General features: G+C 45.2%; 1 protein-coding gene across 2 annotated transcripts in view; it reads left to right on the top strand.

The window, feature by feature from the left end:
• Window positions 1-12700, top strand: part of gpd2 (glycerol-3-phosphate dehydrogenase 2 (mitochondrial)) — a 35600-nt gene extending 22900 nt beyond the window's left edge. For both annotated transcript variants that reach the window (XM_061715414.1, XM_061715415.1), the window contains 9 exons: window positions 197-390; window positions 476-610; window positions 1772-1947; window positions 9604-9735; window positions 9812-9970; window positions 10999-11111; window positions 11216-11294; window positions 11381-11479; window positions 12243-12700. In XM_061715414.1, the coding sequence (XP_061571398.1) occupies window positions 197-390; window positions 476-610; window positions 1772-1947; window positions 9604-9735; window positions 9812-9970; window positions 10999-11111; window positions 11216-11294; window positions 11381-11479; window positions 12243-12368 (1213 nt within the window). In that variant the 3' untranslated portion in view covers window positions 12369-12700. The remainder of the gene's footprint in view (window positions 1-196; window positions 391-475; window positions 611-1771; window positions 1948-9603; window positions 9736-9811; window positions 9971-10998; window positions 11112-11215; window positions 11295-11380; window positions 11480-12242) is intronic.
• The last annotated feature ends 7290 nt before the right edge of the window (window positions 12701-19990 follow it).

Raw genomic sequence — 19990 nt, 5'->3', positions numbered from 1 at the left:
GAGGGAGCTCCAGCCCTTTGAACAGAAATGCCAGCCACTTCATTTTCTGCCTCATCCTCCTCCTGCCCGTTATCTGCCCCCCCCCCCCCCCCCCCCCACAGCTTCCACCTCCTCCTCTTCCTCCCACACATGTGTTTATCCATTAGTTTGTCCCGATTCTTCCCTCTCCACTAACAGTCCCTCCTCTCTGGTTCAGCCCAGACAACATGGGTCTCCTGGATCCGGCCACGAGCGACGGCCGCGTCATCTTCTTCCTGCCCTGGGAGAACATGACGGTGGCCGGGACCACCGACACCCCCACCAGCGTGACCGCCCACCCCATCCCGGGAGAGGACGACATCAACTTCATCCTGAGTGAAGTCCGGAACTACCTGAGCCCCGACGTAGAAGGTACCGGGTCCCCGTCCTCCTCCGCCCTCCACCCTCCGCCCGCCACACGGGGATGTCTCTAAATGTAACCTTGTGGCGTCCGCAGTGCGCAGGGGAGACGTGCTGGCAGCGTGGAGCGGCATCCGTCCCCTGGTGACGGACCCCGACTCCAAGGACACCCAGTCCATCTGCAGGAACCACATCGTCAGCATCAGCGCCAGCGGCCTGGTCACCATCGCCGGTCAGTGGAGCCGCCGCCGCCTCGACTTTGTGACGACGCCTCACCCTGCATTCACACTGAAAGCGTTACAAATCTCTTGATGCAGCATCGCGCTGCTTTGTGGATTCACACTGAAAGCTGCATATACTGTCGACGGCTGCAGCTGCAGAACTGGAGGGAAGAAAGTGTATACAGGACTGTCTCAGAAAATTAGAATATTGTGATAAAGTTCTTTATTTTCTGTAATGCAATTAAAAAAAAAAAAAAATGTCATACATTCTGGATTCATTACAAATCAACTGAAATATTGCAAGCCTTTTATTATTTTAATATTGCTGATCATGGTTTACAGTTTAAGATTAAGATTCCTAGAATATTCTATTTTTTCTAGATAGGATATTTGAGTTTTCTTAAACTGTAAGCCATAATCAGCAATATTAAAATAATAAAAGGCTTGCAATATTTCAGTTGATTTGTAATGAATCCAGAATGTATGACATTTTTGTTTTTTTAATTGCATTACAGAAAATCACAATATTCTAATTTTCTGAGACAGTCCTGTATATAGCACATCTTCAGTTTCCTATTTCACCATAGATCACACTTTGGGAACCTTCTTTATATTTCTGCGTTATTTCCGCGTAGATTAGAGTGAGTTTGATCCTTAACCAGGTTGGTCCTGGATCAACATCAACCATCATCGTTGGTCTCGGTGAAGCTGCAGTCTGTCTGCGGTGATCACTGACACACTGGGTCCCAGCGGATTTGGTCATGATGTTTAAACTGTGTTTTGTGATTAATAAGCACGGTTTTTAATTATTTTGCGTTGGATCGATGTAGCAAATAAAATCGTTGGGATCATCCAGCTCCTCAACATCAGTTACTGTTTCACGTGATCAGTTCAGGTAAAAACGGCAGTCAAATCAGCAAAAATGTCAGTTTGCTGGATGAAATATATTAATTCCTGATAAAATAAGTGTGTTAGTGCACAGCTCTGCTCACGTACGCATGTGAATACGTTTGTGTGAACATGAAAGTACAATCTGCATTGAGGCTTCTCGCTCCGGGAATCCTGGTCTGTGATTGGACGCTGCCTATGACGCCCGTGACGCTTTCAGTGTGAATGCAGGGTCAGTCTCCATTCCCTGTCCGTGGTTCTGAACCCGTGCTGCGTGTGTCCAGGTGGGAAGTGGACCACGTACAGGTCCATGGCCGAGGAGACTCTGGATGCAGCCGTGAGGACTCACAGCCTGCCGGCCGAGCCCTGCAGGACGGTGGGGCTGATGCTGGAGGGAGCCCGGGGCTGGACGCCCACGCTCTACATCCGCCTGGTGCAGGACTACGGCCTGGAGAAGGAGGTCAGACACCCCTGCAGCACTCACTACCTTTACATGCAGTCAAAATTCAGGTTATTGCTAATATTCCGGTTACTGAGACATTCAGAATATTCTGTTTACATGGTAATTAATCATTTGGGATATCTGGATCAAACCAGTGACGCACGGAGAACATCATGACGCAATTCCTGTCATTTCTGCTTCTTCTTCCTGTATCCAAATTCAAAACAAATGCTGCTTCGCGCAAATTTTCACTCACCTTCTTGTAAATCTCACTATCCCGGTACTTTCTAATACAGCCATCAGACTTTATAATAACCAACTGTAGCCACCCGAGTGCAATAATCTTTGCCGCTAAATACCTCACGTATTTTTGCACGTGTAAATATTATCAGTTTTTTTTGTGTTTACTATTTTTTCTCTTTCTCTATTTTATATTGCTCTTTTTTTTTTTTAATTATTTAGCTATTTATTGGTTATTTCTATTTTAATTTTTTTGTATAAACCGTTGAGCATGTGTGTGTTTGGCTGCTGCACAATTGAATTTCTCCTCTGGGAGAAATAAAGTCTTCTATTCTATTCTATTCTATTCTATTCTATTCTACCGTCTACAAATGCAGAAATGTTCATATCCTTCATTACATTTATGAAGTGCAGAAAACAAATTCCTGTTCCGTTTGATGGGGATATTCCGTTTGGCGTTTACAGTTTTAAAAGGAGTAACCCAGGGCTCATATTGGGTTTTTTAAAAACCGGAATATGAGCAAATTCTGGTTATTCAAAGGGGTTATTGGTGTTTACATGGCCGTACAAATCCGGGTTATTGCCAATATTGGGGTTTTAAAAGGATTATTGATGCATGGAAACACAGTCAGTGAGATGACATGCGTAATAACTCAAATGTTTTTCGGTTGTAAAACACAAACCTTCCTTTAAACACGACTATGCATCGTTGTACTTCTTCCTCCAATAAGACATTTCCAATCAGCTCCAAATGTGAAAGCCTGAACCTTTTCCGACCTGACGAGTTTGGATCTATTTGTTTTTAAGGAGAAGCGTTTCTTCTCTCTCTGAGGCCTTTCATCCCTCGTTCCCTTGTTTCTGCAGCTGAACGTTTTGTTCTGGGGTCTGTGACTCAGAGAGACGGTTTTGTACCAACGCCGACTCTGTTTAAACTAAAATGATGTAAACTCGGGGTTTTCCATGTAAGAGATCAAGGTCCTACAACCCGACTCAGGCAGAACTGGGAGTCTGTTACCATGGCGACTGAACATGACGTGGTTGAAAGCTGGTTTTGTTCCGTAAACTCAAAGTTCTTGCTCTCCTTCTCCTCACAAAGCTGAACCAGGTTTGATTTAATCAGGCAGTTGATCTTCTGTCACGTTTGAGACACATCTGTTCGGTTTTATTGATGAAAAGATTGCAGCAGTTAGAGAGGAGCTGCATTCTCATCTGAAGGGTTCATTGTTCATGTGCAGTTACATTCATACATGATCTCATCCATTCATCAATCCATCAACTCATCTGAGAGATCCTGACCTGAGTTCAGAGTTTATAAATTAGTATCGTGTAAATCATCCTGCGTCCACCTCTACTAGTAAAGGACTTTTCTTTCAGGATTTCGTATTCATTGACAACATTACCTTTTTCCTCACTAACTGAGACACTATAACAAAAAATCCGTTTGACAGCAGCAAAAAAAAACAACAAAAAACGTTAGCGATGGACGATATCCGGTCCGAACATTCAAAATAAAAGTCTGTTTCAAAATAAAGTTCTCCTTTCATCCTTTCAATTAAAGACAAAGGTGCTAATTAAATGTAAATCATAAATATTTATACAAGAGAAGTAACTGAATAAAGAAATGACCAAATAAGGGCAGTGAGGTACTATGCAAAATTAAGTTGCTTACTGACTTTTCAGAATTAGAAACAAAGCAGTGCACTGTCCTGGTTTATATAAAACATGTTATTTTTTTTTATTTTTTATTTTTTTATTTTTTTTTTACCTTGTCTGCACACATATTATTGATTGATACCATGACGGTAGAAACCAAAAGTGTATATATGTGCATTATTACTATATGTAATATATACATATATATACGCACACATATGCGTACACATACATAAATATACACATACAAACCCAGTGTTTTTTTTGTTTTTTTTTGTTTTTTTTTTTGGGGGGGGGGGGAGGGGGTGGGAGGGGGGTGACGACATCCACTGCCAATCCAGGAAGCAGGAACACACGGAGACACACGTCAAGCACTGGAAATCTGCAACAAAAAAACACAAACAAAGCACGAAACCGGCACGGAGCCAACCAAAACACGAACAGCAATCGACCTAAATCTTGAGATCTGATCGCAGTCTGAGCTAAGCTATCGCTACCGCTACCTAAACCCAAAAACTAGAGAGCCAGCATGCAGGTGAACAAGCCAGTGTGTATGTCTATGTGTGTGTGTGTGTATGTATATGATCATGCGTGTGTGTGTGTGTGTGTGTGTGTGTGTGTGTGTGTGTGTGTGTGTGTGTGAGTGTGCATGTGACTAAATGACTATATGTGTGTATGTGTGTGTGTGTGTGTGTGTGTGTGTGTGTGTGTGTGTGTGTGTGTGTGTAATAAACCAAACAAAGCTCCACCTGAAGTGTATCTATAGTGGGGGAGGGGGGGGAGCGACCCCGCCACCCGCGAGACCAGAGGCCGACAAGGAAGAGCCCGGAACCCAGGCCACCGGCAAACCCCACAGAGGGGAGAAGTAGGAGGGAGGCAACCCACCGCCTGCGAGGCCCCCCCCCCCCCCCCGGCGGCGGCCGAGGGGGCCCGCGGGCGGGGCCCCCACGGCGCGGAAAGAAGCAGCCAGGGATCCCGCGGCGGCGGACTGCGACCCAGGCAATCCCCGGCCACCCGGTCCGGGCCGGACACGCGGCCAGGAGGCCCCCACCCTTCAGGCCAACGACCCCCACCCGGCAGGGGGCCAGCCTGCCCGGAGAGACAGAGCCGCCCCGGCCGCCGACGCGGGCAGGCGCACCCGTCCCCCACGAAAGTGGCCCTCCAAGACCAGAGGGGCGCCCCGCCGTAGAGGCAGCGGGGGGGACCGGAGACGGGCCCGGAGAGAGGGAACCCCCCAACAAGGCGACACCCGCGCAGGCCCGACAATGGAGGGCCCCAGACCCAGGCATCCCATTCATTCATCCATTCACCTATCCGATACCTATACTAATAATAATATAATATACTATACATAATAATAATAATAATAATAATAATAATAATAATAATAATAATAACCATCTTTGTATAATATAATATTGATAAATTATTAAGTTTTTGATGTCCTGCCAATGGAGGCTCAAATCCTCCATGGCAGGACCCTTCCATACCGCATTCTCACCGACACAGACATACAATCACGCACCGTTTCCCCCTCCCCGGGGGGGTCCAGCACCGCCAGAAGGCACCCCAGGCTGCACGGCGGGCCCCGCCAGGCCCGGGTAACCCGACCCACCTGTCCGAGGCCCAGGCCGGTGAGGGAACGCGGGTGATGTGGGGCCCCCTCCCGCCCCTTGTGTTGAGTGCATGTGATTAATGCCATAAAAACAGGGAGGAGGGAGGGCCAAGTATCGATTGACACCGACCCCCCCCCCCCTCCCGAACTACGTGTCCTTGTCAAGTGTATTTATAAAGTGTTGAATGTGCAGTGTCTAGTTTGCTGTTAAAACCGTGAGGCGGGGAGTGCCGGGCCACGCGGGACAGTGCCCCCCACGACCCGGACCCCCCGCCTTTCGCCTATGTGCGTATGAATCGTGTAGGGGGGGCAAGAGGGGGAGCGGAGGCCGAAGCCAGGAGGCAGGACCAGCAAAGCCGGCCCTGATAAGACACCCGCGTCCCCCCACCGGCCATCCAGTAGACGGGGGCCGGCCCCCCGAGCCGGGCCAGGGCCCCACCGTACCTCCACGGGCGCCCCCGGAGCCGCCGGAGCCCCCAGACGGAGGGGGAAACGGTCCAACATCCTCCCATTCATACTGACAACATAAGACATAGATACCTGGGAATGGCGCCACCCCGCCGCCGCGCCCGCCCGTGCACCCCCCGGTCAGGGGAGGCCCGATCTCCGGACCCGGCCCCACCCCCCCCCGAGGCCACCCCGGCGGACACCCCAAGGGTCACGGAGTCCCCACATCCGCAGGGGCACTTGGCCCCCGCCCAGCGACGGAGGACCAAGGCAGCAATGCCCCCCCAGCGCAGACAGCCACCCCCCACCCAGGCAGGACCGGGCCCTCCGGGTGGGACCCCCACGTCCACGGCCCAGCCCCCCCCAGGAGGCCCGGAGACGCCTAAGCCACCGCCCCCCGCCCCCCGCCCCCCGCCCGAGCCCTCCCCAGCCACCCCCCCCCACCGCCATGAGGTACCCCCCCCCACAGGCCCCCAAGGCCCCCACCGGCCAGGGACAGGACCCCGCGGCCCCACCCACCGCCCCCCAGGGGCCACCAGAGGCCCGCGCCCCAGACCCCCCAAGCCGACCCCCAACCCCAAGGGCTACGAGATCACCCCCCCCCCGCCCCCACTAGGTAACGAGGCCAACAATCGGATAAAACATGTTATTAATGTTCATGCACTTTTCCTTTTCCAGACGTTTCCCTTTTTACGGGTATTTTTTCTTTTTCAATCACATATATCGTGATATATCGTTGATGAAATTTCTTACAATATATTGAATATCGTAGATATCGTGTATCGTGATATTATCGTTATCGTGGGCCACATATCGCCACAGTATTGAATCGTGAGTTATACGTATCGTCCCACCCCTATTTCCTATTGAAGCTTCTTTTTTAGGACCATTTTTACACTTCATCTTCCACCGGGAGGATCTGCTGCTGCTGCGGCGTGAAAAAGTGAATCTTAGCTACTCCTTTACTTCAACAGTCTGTAAATATTTAAATTAAACATTCCCTCACTGTGTAATTAATCCCACAACTGTCTTTCCTCAGCAGTTGCAGCTGTGTTACTACAAACCCACTAAAGGATTTTTGCAGTAAAAGCTTGAGTTTTTTGTGCTCTAGCTGCCCTTTATTGAAGTAGCAGACAGGAAGGGTTTAGAGAGAGAGAATGGGGATGATGCAGCAAAGGTACGCAGGACGGGATTTGAACCTGCGACCGCTGCAGGAGGACTGTAGCCTCGGTACATGAGCCGCTGCTTAACCCACTGCACCACCGAGCGGCCCAAAGCTTGAGTTTGATAGAAGGAGGAGGGTCCCTTCCTTCAGTCGCCATGGTGAAAGCTTTTCATCGTTAACTTTTACGTGCCTAAATCTGAATCAGCGTACTTAAAAGTGACTGAACCAACTCCGAACCTCGTTTTTTTACCTCAGATTTGGTTGAACCTCCTCTCTGCAACATCTCCCTGATGTTTTGTTGACTTCTCATGATGTCATTCCCATCATGGCTGTAACTTACGGCTGTTTTCTGTTATATTCTATCAAAAAAAACGTTTTCAAGCTTCATAGTTTCAAAGCTGCAGATCTTTGCTTTTACAAAGTGACAAAAGATTTTTCTGGGCGATTCTGTCAACAAAAACACCCTTTCCAGATATTTTTCTGCAGAAAGGCTTCCTTTAAAAAGGAAAAATGCACGGCTTTTATTGTGAAAACTCAGATAAAAGGATGGGAGATGGAAAAAAAGAAAAAGTGAAGTTCAAGCTCCCGTGTTAAAAAAAGTTTTGGTTCATACAGGAAGAAACCCGAGCCAGACGAGCTCTCTCCTGCAGCAGCAGAGGAGCTGACATTAAAGCTGCCGCCGCTGCAGAGCTGACATTTCTACACACAAAAGTCCAAACGCGGCGACTGCCGTCCAATTTATCAATGGTTTTAAGTGAGGGAGTATTGACTTGCGTCAGCTGCACGCCGTCTGTCCAATAATTAGCCCGTTGGTTTTCATTAAATGCAGCAGGAGATGGTTTCGGGAGGAGAAGGAGCTCCTGCCGCAGACAAACTCCTCATTAGAGACTCCGGCTGCAGCGCCGCTGTTCTCGGGAATATTCCTAAAAGGTCACCAATGATATTTGGACAGCGTTTGCCCTTTTACGGGATCGGCAAGCCAACGATCTGAATAGCAAACAGTCTGGAGTTCGGTAAACATGACACCTCATTGACAACGTGGCGCCGTCGTTTATCATTCAACTACGAAGACGTAGCGCTGATCGCGGGAACGCCAGGAACCGCCTTTGTGAGGAAATTCTTCATCAACGAGTGTTTCCCACCGAGGATGAAAGTGAAATGAATGAATCAAGTTTATTCAGTCATGACAACAAAAAACACAACACCAAAAAAACATTGTTGTGAGGCACCAGAGCGGCCTCCCCACGTACAAGGGGATCAGGCAAACTGGACCTGGGTGATGAGGTGTAAAGGAGAGACACTGCAGAGCGTGGAATGCCAAAAAATAAGGCTTTTTATTGTATGCAAAAAAGCACAAAGACATACAGGCGAAGGCAAAATCAGTATTCTAAAAAATGGCACATTGAGTATAGTCTCTCAGCAAGCTACCTCCACTCAGCAGCCCCCTTTCTGGTATGCAGCCACTGCTTATGAAGCCAGGCAGGGTGGAGAGGTTGATTGGGCACAGGTGGGCCCAATCAGCAGAACCAGGTACACCTGTGTGCTGCTCCCCCGCAGACCACGCCCAATCCTCCACTCTGCCACACACATTAAAAAAGTCCGGTGACGGTGAGAAGGGGAGGGGTTGCTCACTTTCTCACATTTGTGCACAGCATTAACATTTCACACAAAACCAATAATCATGTGTTGAACAATGAAAAGGCATAGGCTGAAGCAAACTGCTTATAAAAGCCTATCCTTTATTATCAACTTTCCTTTTGTGGCTACCGACCTCCAGAAAACAAAAAAGAGAATACAGGACTGTCTCAGAAAATTAGAATATTGTGATTTTCTGTAATGCAATTACAAAAACAAAAATGTCATACATTCTGGATTCATTACAAATCAACTGAAATATTGCAAGCCTTTTATTATTTTAATATTGCTGATCATGGTTTACAGCTTAAGAAAACTCAAATATCCTATCTCAAAGAATTTGAATATTCTGGGAATCTTAATCTTAAGCTGTAAACCATAATCAGCAATATTAAAATAATAAAAGGCTTGCAATATTTCAGTTGATTTGTAATGAATCCAGAATGTATGACATTTTTATTTTTGTAATTGCATTACAGAAAATAAAGAACTTTATCACAATATTCTAATTTTCTGAGACAGACCTGTAGAAATTCAAAGAAACAACAAAAGGCAAACAAACATTAACAGACAGTCAGTTGCACTTATAAGCTTCAAAAATATCTTTACAAACCATTTTCTTAAAAACCAAAAGAGAATGACATGTTTTTAAATGTATGTTGGCATCATTCCAGAATTTAACTCCAGTAATGGAGACACGTCTCCTTTTCATACCTTTTTTAGCTTTTTGTACAGTGAAATTGCAGACACCTCTAAGATTATACAGAGTTTCCTGAATTGAAAAGAACCTCTGTATTGAGTCAGGGAGCATTTTAGATTTTGCTCTGAACTTAATTTGCATGATTTTATAATAAAACAAACCATAAAATGTAATAACATGAGAATGTAGATCTAACTTGAGCCTCCGTCTCTCTGTCAGGTGGCCCAGCATCTGGCCTCCACCTACGGCGGGAAGGCGTTTGACGTGGCCAAGATGGCTCAGGTGACGGGGCAGCGGTGGCCCATCGTGGGGAAGAGGCTGGTGTCCGAGTTCCCGTACATCGAGGCTGAGGTAAAGCAGGACTCCGCTCACGCAGGTCAGCGGTGCCGCTGTGAGGAGGAGTCTCTGAGACTGTGTTCCTCCTCAGGTCCTGTACGCCATCAGGGAGTACGCCTGCACCGCCATCGACGTCATCGCACGCCGGACCCGCCTGGGCTTCCTGAACGTGCAGGCCGCAGACGAGGCCCTGCCGCGCATCGTTCAGATCATGGCCAAAGAGCTGGACTGGAGTCAGGAGAAGAAGACGGTAATTTACTCACAGCTGATTATATCTGGTGTGACCGATGGAAATCATCTTTCTGGCCTCAGAATGGTGGACTCAGAGTAGTTGTTGCTGACGTCTTACGTTAAATCGACGCAGAGCCTACGGCGTAGGGTACGCCGCGACGCGCACCGTACATAGCTCTACATGGCTCTGCGTTGGTGTAACGCGGAACCAAAAATCAGCCTTTAGAATGAAGGCAACACATGCTGCATGTTTCTATATTAGTTAGAACTGGGGGGAGATTTTTTTTTTCATTATGCACTTCGAGAAAAAAGTCGAAATGTCGAGAAAAAAGTTGAAATGTCGAGAAAAAAGTCAACATGTCGAGATTAATGTTGAAGTAAAATCTCGAGAAAAAAGTCGAAATCTTGAAAAAAAAGTCGAAATCTTGAGAAAAAAAGTCAGAATTTTGAGAAAAAACTCGAAATGTCGAGATTAAAAAGGAAAGGAAGAAGGAAGAAAAAGGAAATAAAGAAGAAAAAAGAAAAAGAAAGAGGAAAAAAAGAAGAAAAAAAACAAAAAAGAAGAAAAAAAGAGAAAAAAAACAAAAAAAAGAGAAAAAAAACCAAAAAACTCACTCACTCACTCACTCACTCAAAAAGGTCAAACCTTTTTGAAAAGGTTCCAGGAGCCACTAGGGCGGCGCTAAAGAGCCACATGCGGCTCTAGAGCCGCGGGTTGATGACCCCCGAGCTAGCAGCACCCGGCTGGAGCTCATCTTGGTTCGATTTTTGTTCAATAAATAACAGTATGATTAAAAAGAGTAATGTATCTGTCCTGATAAAGGCCCTTGGAGGTGATTCCTTTGTGTTCATTGTCAAAAAGAAAAGTCTACACCTTCGTCCCGCGGGGAGCTGGGTGTGTAAACGGATCAGTTTCCCTGTTGAAAGTGGAAATATTGGTGTGTAGCGTGTTAGGGGGGCCTGGAGACTCCGGGTGCTGCGGATGCACCAGCAGGGATAAGAGGACTCCTGATTAACTTCTCATCTCCGTCTCTGCTGTGAATCCAGGAGGAGCTGGACGCAGCTAGGAAGTTCCTGTACCATGAGATGGGCTACAGGTCCCGCTCCGAGCAGCTCACCAAGACCACGGAGATCAACCTGGACTACCAGGAAGTGGTCCGGTAAATATTCAACCGCCTTATTCACCACCAAGATAGAGCTGTGGTTTTTGTGATGCTGTAAATCTAAATAATTTAGTAATCGCTGCTCGTCTCGTGTGCGACAGGTATAAGAAGCGTTTCCACAAGTTTGACAAAGAGTGTAAAGGCTTCATCACCACCGTGGACGTCCAGCGAGTTCTAGAGGTGAGTTTCTCCCTCTGTTCCTTTCATCCTTCCACACTCCTCCTCCTCCACCACCATCCATCCCCGGGTGTTTTTCCTCTCTGCAGAGCATCAACGTTCACATCGACGAGAACGCGCTCCATGAAATCCTTAATGAGGTGGACCTGAACAAGAACGGACAAGTGGAGATCGACGAGTTCCTGCAGGTATGTGAGGAGGAGACTGATGGTTGTAGTTCTGGTCTCGTTTTTATGTTTCTAGCTGGTGCACCCACGTTTGGAATGATTTAAAGCATTATTGTTGTTTAAACAGCAGCCTGCAGTTACTGGTGTCTGCAACAGACGATGCAGCAGTTCACTAAAGCAGTGTTTCTCAACCCTGGTCCTCGAGGCACCCCTATCCTGCTTGTTTTAGATGTTTCCCTGCACCAACACACCTGATTCTAATTAATGGTCCTAATTAACTTGTCACCAAGGTCTGCACAACTCTGTTGATGACACAGGTACTTTTATCACGGTGTGCTGAAGCAGGGTAGCATCTAACGGTTTTATAAATCAGGATTTTTTTGTGCGCACACCATTTTCGGCTGTTGGGCGCACGCGCACTTTTAGTAGAAAGTTAGTTAGAACTGGGGGAAGTTTTTTTTAATTATGCACTTCGAGAAAAAAGTAAATTTTGAGAAAAAAGTCGAAATGTCGAGATTAATGTTAAAGTACAATCTTGAGAAAAAAGTCGAAATGTTGAGAAAAAATTCAAAAAGGAAGAAAAAAAGAGAAAAAGGAAAAAAAGAAAAAAAAGAGAAAAAAAGGAAGAAAAAGAGGGAAAAAAAAGAAAAAAAGCTTAAACATTTTTTAAAAAGCTCCAGGAGCCACTAGGGCAGCACTAAAGAGCGGCTCTAGAGCTGCGGGTTGCCGACCCCTGAGTTAACCTTTCCCTGTGTTGTACCACACTCTCTCTGCTCCTCTGCAGCTGATGAGCGCCGTGAAGAAGGGCCAAGTGTCCGACAGCCGGCTGGCCATGCTGCTGAAGACGGCCGAGGAGACTCTGGAGAAAAGGGAGCCGGTGTCGGTGGACCGGAGCGGCGGCGGCGTCTGAGCAAGACCCGGCTCCTCCCAGGGCCGTGACGGCCACAAACCAGAGGAAACTAAATATGCAAATGGACTATTTGAATGACAATATTGCAATCAAGCAAACAGCAGGATGATTTGGGCCAAATCAAGCGCCGTCCTCCGTGTGTGGGGGAGATGATGATGATGAGGACGCGTTTGTACTTTGTCCGGTGCCTGCGACAGCATGACATGATTTTATAACCAAAACCTTTTATCTACTCAAACACACTTTCTTAACTCCATCAGCAGTGTAAATATTGTCTTCAGAAGTCGGCTCAGATTTTACCATCAATTTTACCTCTATGGATCCAAATATTTCTAATATCCTGAATGTCTGTAAGACAGATATAATTAATAGAATGCAGGAACACTCAAAAGAAAAGAAAAAAGTATAGGATGTATTTCAGAAAGCTGTTTCCTAGAAATAATCAGCGTCAGAAGTTAAAACTGTTTTAACACAAACGCTCAAATCCAGGTTGGAGCTGCAGCTGGAAGTTCCAGATGTTCAGCCGTCGTTTGTATGAAGTTAGTAAATCTCAGATAAGCCGAGGCTTCGACTCCGAAGGATGATGATCTTCTGGACATTGAATTTAAGATAAGAAAGACACATTTAGCTTTGTTTTTTTGAACGATTTCAGAAGTCCATTGAACAAACCTTTTTAATGGGTATTACAAGCACTCAAACACGTCTTTTAAATTACTTTTTTTTTTGTGTAAACTTCATAACTCCATGAACGCTTTTCTGTGGAGCTGAAAACTGTCCGAGCTCTGATCCCTGTGGAACTAATACTGCGTTTGAGATGCGATTTACTGACAAGTCAATTAAGATGTTTCCATTATAACAGTTTTATATAGTTCACCGACTTAAAAGAAAACAAACGATGCAGTAAAGTTTTTAACTCGGCGTAAATGCAGAACAAGGTTTCGCAAAATAAACTAATGACCCGCAAGTAAAAGCGTCTTCCAAGAGTTCAACCTCCGCACGGTCCCGGGTGTGAACAATCTTTAGTTCCAGACAGATCCAGATTTGTTTGTAAAAATATTTTTTAAACATTATGATGATTTCAATCAGGAACGTCAAATAGCGGAGAAACAGGTGGATGGAACCGGTTCAGACTTGAGACGCCAAACGGCATCATGGGTAGCTGCTACAAATTATATAATTATCATAATCCTAACTCGATAACGTGGACTTGAGAAGCACTTATGTCTGCATTAGGAATGGGTGATATTTTACCGTTCACGATGAACCGTCAAAATAATTCCCCACAGTAAGAATTTGTATCTCGCGGTAAAAATGATAAATTCCTGTTGATGATGTTTTTGTGTAAATCTGATTTATGGTTCTGTGTTAAATCCACGCACAACGTATGTGAAGGAAGGAAGGAAGGAAGGAAGGAAGGAAGGAAGGAAGGAAGGAAGGAAGGAAGGAAGGAAGGAAGGAAGGAAGGAAGGAAGGAAGGAAGGAAGGAAGGAAGGAAGGAAGGAAGGAAGGAAGGAAGGATGGATGGATATGAGCCTGAAAGAAAGAAAGAAAAAGAAATGAGCCAGAAAGAAAGAAAGAAAAAGAAAGAAAGACAGAAAGAAAGAAAGAAAGAAAGAAAGAAAGAAAGAGAAATGAGCCAGAAAGAAAGAAAGAAAGACAGAAAGAAAGAAAGAGAAATGAGCCAGAAAGAAAGAAAGAAAAAGAAAGAAAGAAAGAAAGAAAAAAAAAAGGTGGAGTTGAATTGGTATTTTTTTTATCGTCATTTTTATGGTTATCGGGATAAATGCCAGAAATGATCGAGATACATTTTTGCTGCTGCCACCACCTGCTACAAATTATATAATTATCATAATCCTAACTCGATAATGTAGACTTGAAAAGCACTTATGTCTGCACTAGGAATGGGTGATATTTTACCGTTCTACTGTTTTTTAGTCCATACCGCCCATCCCTAGTCTGCACACCGTCTCTACGAGGGTTTAAAAGACGCTGAACACCAAACACTCCGATTATTTCTGGGGAAACAGCTGAAGTTTTACTGGTTCTGATTGGCCGATGCTGCAGATCCAGGTTTACAGGGTTTACAGCTTTACTGTTAAACTCCTATATTACCTTTTTACGTCATTTATTTCTTGTTCTCGCTCAAGAGATTTCATTTAAAGTGAATGTTAAACTCTGAACAGAAAAAGGGACTGAGAGTTATTTTTAACGATGTGCTTAAGGCTTTAAAGTTTGTAAAAAGACAAAAGTGCTGTACTAACGCACACCCGGCATGTTTGTTCCTGCTGCATGCTCGCTGATGTTTATCGTTCACAGACGTGTTTGGAGTCACTTTATTGTAAGAATGTACAACATGTGCCTTGAAGCGCCTTCGGTTCAACACTGCCTGTTTCACAAAACTACTAAATGTCCAGAATGTAAAGATACTATATGTAAATAAGATTTATTACATAAAGAACATCATTTAAACTGGATTTGGTGTCCGTTTTGTTGGAACTGGATTCGGCTTGTTAGTTGTCGTTTTTCTTTCAAAATACTTTGCTTTTTCTTTCCTCCCTTAAGGACGTCGTCTGTCCTGACGAACCAACTTGATCTGATGAAAGAGACGAGTGCAGTTCCTTTGGCCGCCACGAGGGGGCGCCTTTAAACACAATTAAAGCAGTACAATGTAACTCTAATATTTCATCATCATCATTGTGATGGTACATCAACTTCCACATTTTTACAGCTTTGACTGCTTTACGGCATACGTCACTTCCCCCTCCTTCCAGATTCGTAGTGGATACAAAGCTGGGCGGGGCGTGGAGCGCAGAGCTCAGCAGAAGCTGGTGTAATGGCCGAAGCAGCGGAAAAACCCAAGAAAATAAAAGTTTTATCGGAGAAGGTGAAAAAAAGAAAGTGGGAGAGTAACAAGCTAAATGCCCGGACAAGAATAAACATTGTCCCGGCGTTCTCTCGCTGGCGTGAGCTGAAAGACGAGGAGGGATGTCCGACAAGAGAGACAGAATTGTTATGATACAAATGTAAATGTAGAGTTCTATGTTCAATAAGAATCAAAATTAGAATGTTTTCACATACAGGGGATTCGTCTTGGGTTCTAGTATTTTTCCTGAGAACTGTAAAATTGTGCAGGGCTGATCTGCAAAATATAAGGAATGGGCATTCAGTTATTCACAGGTGATAAAGTATTTTTTTATTTTGTCAGTAAGTATGTTGGACTACTAATTTATGACGAAGTCCCTCTAAAAAACGTGACAGGAAAAAGGTGCAGAGCGTATGAGTTTGTAGGGCGCATTATCTCGCTGAAACAACTTAATAAAACCAAGTTGAACTTAGTGATTTTCAACATCGTCATATTATATTGTTTAGCCAAAAATAGATACATTACCTCTTCACTATCCATCCTGCAAACGACCGCTGAAAACAGAAAAGTAGTTTTGAAAGTCCGTCCCGTCTTATTTCATTCACTATCAAAACAAATGCAGGGACGGGGACAGGAGTTTTCCGGCAGTACGCGCTGGTGCTCATGGGAAATGTAGTTCTTTCTGGTAAAGCACTACCGCTTTTGTCCAAAGGAGCTGCCAAACTCAACAAAAGCTGAAAGTTACATTGTGCTGCTTTAACCTCCACGTTAAAATAAAACAGCAAACATAAACATATTTACTGCACGGTTCAAATATTGTTTTTTAAATCCATCTTTATAACTCATCAGGTGAAATTATCTGAAGCCGCACATTTATCCGTAATTAGAGGCATGGCTTTTGTTGAGTGACAGCTGAACTGCAGTCTGTGGTTTTGTGGCCACCGTTACTCAATCTGGTGTGAAAAACCTCAGTTCTCCTGGTTTCAGGTCTCTGCGTGCTTAAGAGCGTTCAGTTCTCAAGCTGCTAACGCTGTGTTTCCACACGTTTCCCTTCTCCTGTTACTCAAGTGTCTGTAATTGTGCGGTCGCACGGGTTGGACTACAATCCCTCCACGCTGCCTTCACAGTGAGGCCTCCTCATCTCCGGGTGAAATTACAGCTGGATCCAGAATCCAGAATAGATTAGAATAAAACTAGATTACTGTAATGTGTTGTTAACAGGATGTCCATGTAATTTGCTGAATAGGCTCCAGCTGATCCAGAATGCAGCAGCACGAGTGCTGACAGGAATCAGCAGGAGAGACCACCTCTCTCCAGTGTTAGCGTCGCTCCATTGGCTACCCGTAAAATTCAGAATCCAATTTAAAATGTTATTATTTGCATATAAAGCCCAAAACGGCTTAGCTCCACATTATTTGCAAGACCTGATAGTGCCTTATGTTCCTGGCAGAGCTCTCCGCTCTCAGAGTGCAGGTTTACTCGTAGTTCCTAGAGTATCTTAATGTAGATTTGGAGGGCGGGCGTTCTGCTATCAGGCACCACTACTATGGAACCAACTTCCAATCTGGGTTAAGGAGGCTGACACCACCTCCACCTTTAAAACTAAACTTAAAACCTTTCTGTTTAGTAAAGCCTATAGTTAGTGTTTAGTAAACCTCTAGCTGGTGTTGGTAAATCTCTAGTTAGTGTAAACTCTAGTGTGTTAGAGTCAGTAGTCATAGTCGCAGCTATAGAACAAGACTATAATAGTTAGTCTCAAATATAGCTTGGTGGTAGATATGCTGCTATCGGCCTATGCTGCAGGGGGACCGACATGATCCGCTGGGCGGTGCCTCTCACCCTTCTTCTCCTCTCCTCTTCCCTGCCTCTCTTCTCCATTACCATTTTTATTTATTATAAATATCTCATAGCTATCATTTTTGTCCATCGCTCCTGTAGTTTCTTGTGCCGGCCCCCCTTTTTTCTCTTTTGTGCATGTTTGCAGGCCGGAGCTTCGGGAGCTGCGTGCTGGCCTGCCTCCCCCCACCCCACCCCCTCTGGTCATCCCGCTGCTGCTTCCACCTGCCGGCCCCCCCCCCCCAGTCTGGCCCTCGGCAGGAGGGTCCCCCCTTATGATCCAGGTCCTGGTCCAGGTTTCTTCCTCCTAAAGGGGAGTTTTTACCTGCCATTGTTTATGTAATAATTGCTCGGGGGTTCATGTTCATGTTCTGGATCTCTGGAAAGCGCCTAGAGACAACATCTGTTGTATTAGACGCTATACAAATATAATTGAATTGAACTGAATTGAATTGAATTGAATTGATGGGAGCGCCGGAGAGGAGGAGAAGAGAAGTTCATCCTGAGGAAAAATCAGTAAGAAGAACCGGACCAGTTCTACCTGATTGAACCCCCAGTGGTCAGTAGAGGAACTGCACTATTGGCACTTTCACACTGGTGCTAATAAAGGAAAACCTTAGTTTTACCCCCTCCCTGCTGTACACAACAAATGAAAACAGCTTAAAGAAGAGAATCAGCCTTTCTGCAGGATAATTGATTTATCTGTTAATTACTGCTTGTGTTGAGACTAAACCATGAGGTCAAACTGCTGATTCGGAGAAAGGGGGGGGGGGTTCCTCACAGGAAAATCTCCGGCTAACCTTCATAAGCGTCTGAAAAGCAGCGTCTCCCGTGAAAGGTCACGGAGAGGTTTGAGTGACAGCTTTAAGTCCCGCACGCCTGCGTCTTCCCGGGAAACGCCGGGAGGATTGGGAAGCAATTAATGGTGATGAACAACGGGGGAGTCTGGCGGGATCACGGATCCTTCCTTCCTTCCTTCCTTCCTTCCTTCCTTCCTTCCTTCCTTCCTTCCTTCCTTCCTTCCTTCCTTCCTTCCTTCCTTCCTTCCTTCCTTCCTTCCTTCCTTCCTTCCTTCCTTCCTTCTTTAAACTCTGGAGGATTATCAGCTTTGTTTTTTTTCTTTTTCTTCTTTTTTCTCTTTTTTTCTTCATTTTTCCTTTCCTTTTTGACTTTTTTCTCAACATTTCAACTTTTTTATCAAGATTGTACTTCAACATTAATCTCGACATTTTGACTTTTTCTCAAAATTTTGACTTTTTTTCTTCCTTTTTTCTTTTTTTCCCTTTTTTTCTCTTTTTTCTTTTTTCCTTTTTTTTCTTCCTTTTTCATTTCCTTTTTAATCTCGACATTTTGACTTTTTTCTTGACATTTCAACTTTTTTCTCGAAATTGTACTTCAACATTAAACTCAACATTTTGACTTTTTTCTCAACATTTCGACTTTTTTCATGAAATTTTTACTTTTTTCTCGACATTTCGACTTTTTTATCAACATTTCGACTTTTTTCCTCGACATTTCGACTTTATTCACAAAATTGATTTTTTTCTCGACATTTGGTCTTTTTTCTCGAAATTTCGACTTTTTTCTCGATATTTCTCCCCCCCAGTTATAGCTAATATAGAAACATGCAGCATGTGTTGTCTTCATTCTAAGGCTTATACAAGACTTTTCTTTTTTTGCGGCTCCAGACATATTAGTTTTTTGTGTTTTTGGTCCAATATGGCTCTTTCAATATTTTGGGTTGCCGACCCCTGATCTAGAAGAATCAACGTGTAAACTAGGATAAGTTCAGAGTCCGTTTCCACACGTGTGTTAAGCTCCCGTTAACTCTCCACTCCCCCCAGCCGTGCCTCGCATGCGTTAGCGGCGTTATCCCCGTCCCCGGCCGCCGAGCTGGAGTGCCGGCGTCAGTAATTGGAAACGTAGAAGTGGGTTTCCGTAAACAAGATGTTTCACAAAATAATGATGTTTTGATGAGTTTTAATTAGAAGTGTGAGCAAGAGCGCTGGGAGCAGATAGCCGGCGCGACAGGGCGCCAGCCTTCATCCCCGCAGCCAATAATTACCGTAAATAAGATGATAATTAACTGATCGCTCGAGACTTTAATCACATCGACCTCTTCCCGGGCAGGAAAGTTCAAATATTGATACGGGAGAGGGCAGGTGAGAGCCGAGGACGCCCTGACTAATTTAATAAAATCAGTATTTGGTGTTATTCTGCTGTTCTGCTAATTGCAAGTCAAAAGTTGTTTTGTTTTTTTTTATTTCTAAAGCCTGGAAACACTCCCGTCTTATCTGCAGCCTGGGCTTTGCTCTCCAGGTTTCCTTGTTCCCTTGGGGGGGGGGGGGGGGGTAATGGTTCAGACCTTTCTGGGCGACTCTTGAACCTCCTCCGAAGGAACAAAACACCATTCTGCAAGGTGGCGTGACATTTACCGTGGTCATTCACAGGCTTTGTGCACGTCCACGCCGGCGCAGGAAGTTCTTTCAGCTGCGTTTTCAATGGGAACCTGCCAATCAGCACACAACGGCGTTTCAGGAGGAACCTGGAGAGCAACAATCTCTCCTCTCTCCTTTGTTTGAAAGTACAGCCAACTATTGAGACCAGTGACTTCTCAACCCTCGTACGTCGTTAACAGTCCACATGACGAGTCTGCTCATCTTCATCTTCATCGGTGCATCGCTGCCTAGCAACAAGGTTTCTGTCCACTGCCGACAAGATTCAGCGACTCATTCGAATGGTAGTCGAACGCTTTGAGAGTGAAGTTTGAAAATCTCCCATAAAAGCGGCTCCATGCTTCCTGAGGAGCTTTATACCAGGGGTGGGTCCTCAGGGGGCCGCTAGATGTTTCCACCCTGGAACCGTGGAAGCTCCGGCCCAATCAGCAAGCCCCAGGTTAGGTTCAGGGTCGGGGAAAGGTTGA

This window comes from Cololabis saira, chromosome 24 (assembly GCF_033807715.1).
Source record: "Cololabis saira isolate AMF1-May2022 chromosome 24, fColSai1.1, whole genome shotgun sequence".
NCBI lineage: Eukaryota > Metazoa > Chordata > Actinopteri > Beloniformes > Belonidae > Cololabis > Cololabis saira.
This window is presented reverse-complemented; position numbering and strand designations above follow the sequence as displayed.